At 70.4% G+C, this 1,498-nt stretch overlaps 1 protein-coding gene across 1 annotated transcript in view; it reads right to left on the bottom strand.

The window, feature by feature from the left end:
- LOC102373748 (periaxin) overlaps positions 1–1,498 on the bottom strand; it is a 10,059-nt gene that overhangs the window by 6,592 nt on the left and 1,969 nt on the right. Inside the window, exon 5 of the mRNA XM_025213056.1 lies at positions 7–1,497. Coding sequence (XP_025068841.1) covers positions 7–1,497 — 1,491 coding nt within the window. The remainder of the gene's footprint in view (positions 1–6; position 1,498) is intronic.

The following is a 1,498-nucleotide window of genomic DNA, read 5'->3' as shown; positions in this document are numbered from 1 at the left end:
GGCTACCATGAGCTTCGGCATCTTCAGGAAGGAGCTGCCACTCCCAGCCTCCCCCTTGAGGAGCCTCCCCTCCGGCTCTGGGGTGGCGGCACCGGCACCCTCGGTGTCCCGCTTGCCGGCAAACGACGGCATCTTGAATTTGGGCATCTTCAGCTTGGCCTCCCGGCCCGGCTCCTCCGGCTCTGGCTCCAGCTCCCCGTCCCTGCCCTTGCCCCCGAACTTGGGCAGGGAAATCTTGGGCATCTTCAGCTTCCCGTCGGGTGCCTCAAGGCTGGTGTCAGGCGTGGCCCCCCTGGACCCCGGCAGCCCGACGGCCACGTCCGCACAGGGCGCTGCAATCTCGACCCCCGGCAGCTTGGCCCCTGCCTTCCCCTCCAGCTCCAGGCTCTCTCCGTCGCCTTCGGTCCCCGGCTTCGCCTTGGAGAAGGACAGTCCCAATTTCGGCATTTTCAGCTTGGCCCCCTTGGCGCCCGGCTCCGGTTCCGGCTCTGGCTCCTTCCTGCCGCGGGGGAATTTGGGCAGGGAGAACTTGGGAGACTTGGGCTTGGCCTCGGGTACCCCAGGCTCGATGTCCAAGCCGGGCAGCGTGGGCACCGCGATCTCCACTGCCGACAGCTTCACGGCTGGGAGCTGGACGCTGGCGTCAGGGCCCTCGACCTCCTTCGTCTCCCTCCCCAGGGCCAGGTCCACCTTGGGCACTCGCAGCGGCAGGCTTGGCGGCTCCGGCACCACAGCTTCCCTGTACTCGACGCCGGCGATGTGGGGCAGGTCAACCTCCAGGGAAGGCACCTTCACCGAGGGGAAGCTCAGCCGGACTGGAGCCACCTCCACCACCCGCTCTGGCCCCTTTGCCGAGCGCAGCGCCACCTCCACCCTGGGCTCCGGCACCGCGATGCCCAGCTCGGGCGCCGCGGGCAGCTCCACGCCGACCGGCTGCAGCCCCGGCACCGAGAGGTCCAGCTTGGGCATACCAATCTTCCCGGCCAGCAGCTCCAGCGCCCCGGGCTCAGGCTCCGGCTCCAGCTCCACCTTCCCCGCCAGCTCCAGCTTGGGCAGCGACACCTGCGGCAGCTTGAACTTGACCTCGGGGCCCTCGGGGCCCGGCATCTCCAGCTTGGCCGTGGGCAGGCGCACGTCGGGTGCGGGCGGCAGCTCCACGTCTGCTGCTCTGGGCACCGCAATGTCGATGGATGGCATCTTGAGGGCGGGGAGCCGGGCCTTGCCCTCGGCGGCGCCGGGCTCTGCCTCGGCCTTGGGCTCCCGCAGCGAGAGCCCGAAGCTCGGCAGCTTGATCTTGGGGCCCTTGGCCTTGAGCTTGGGGCTCTCCCGCTCCGCCGCCCCCTCCTGTGCCCTGCCACCCAGCTTGGGCAGGCCCAGCTTGGGCACCTGCACCGTGACGTCCGGGAGCTCCAGCTTGGCCGGCTCCGGCACCGGCGCCGGCTCCACCTTGCCCTTGGGCAAGGGCAGCTCCACATCCACCGGCCGCACGCCGACAGCG

The sequence above is a fragment of the Alligator sinensis genome, unplaced genomic scaffold (genome assembly GCF_000455745.1).
Source record: "Alligator sinensis unplaced genomic scaffold, ASM45574v1 scaffold1667_1, whole genome shotgun sequence".
Lineage (NCBI taxonomy): Eukaryota > Metazoa > Chordata > Crocodylia > Alligatoridae > Alligator > Alligator sinensis.
This window is presented reverse-complemented; position numbering and strand designations above follow the sequence as displayed.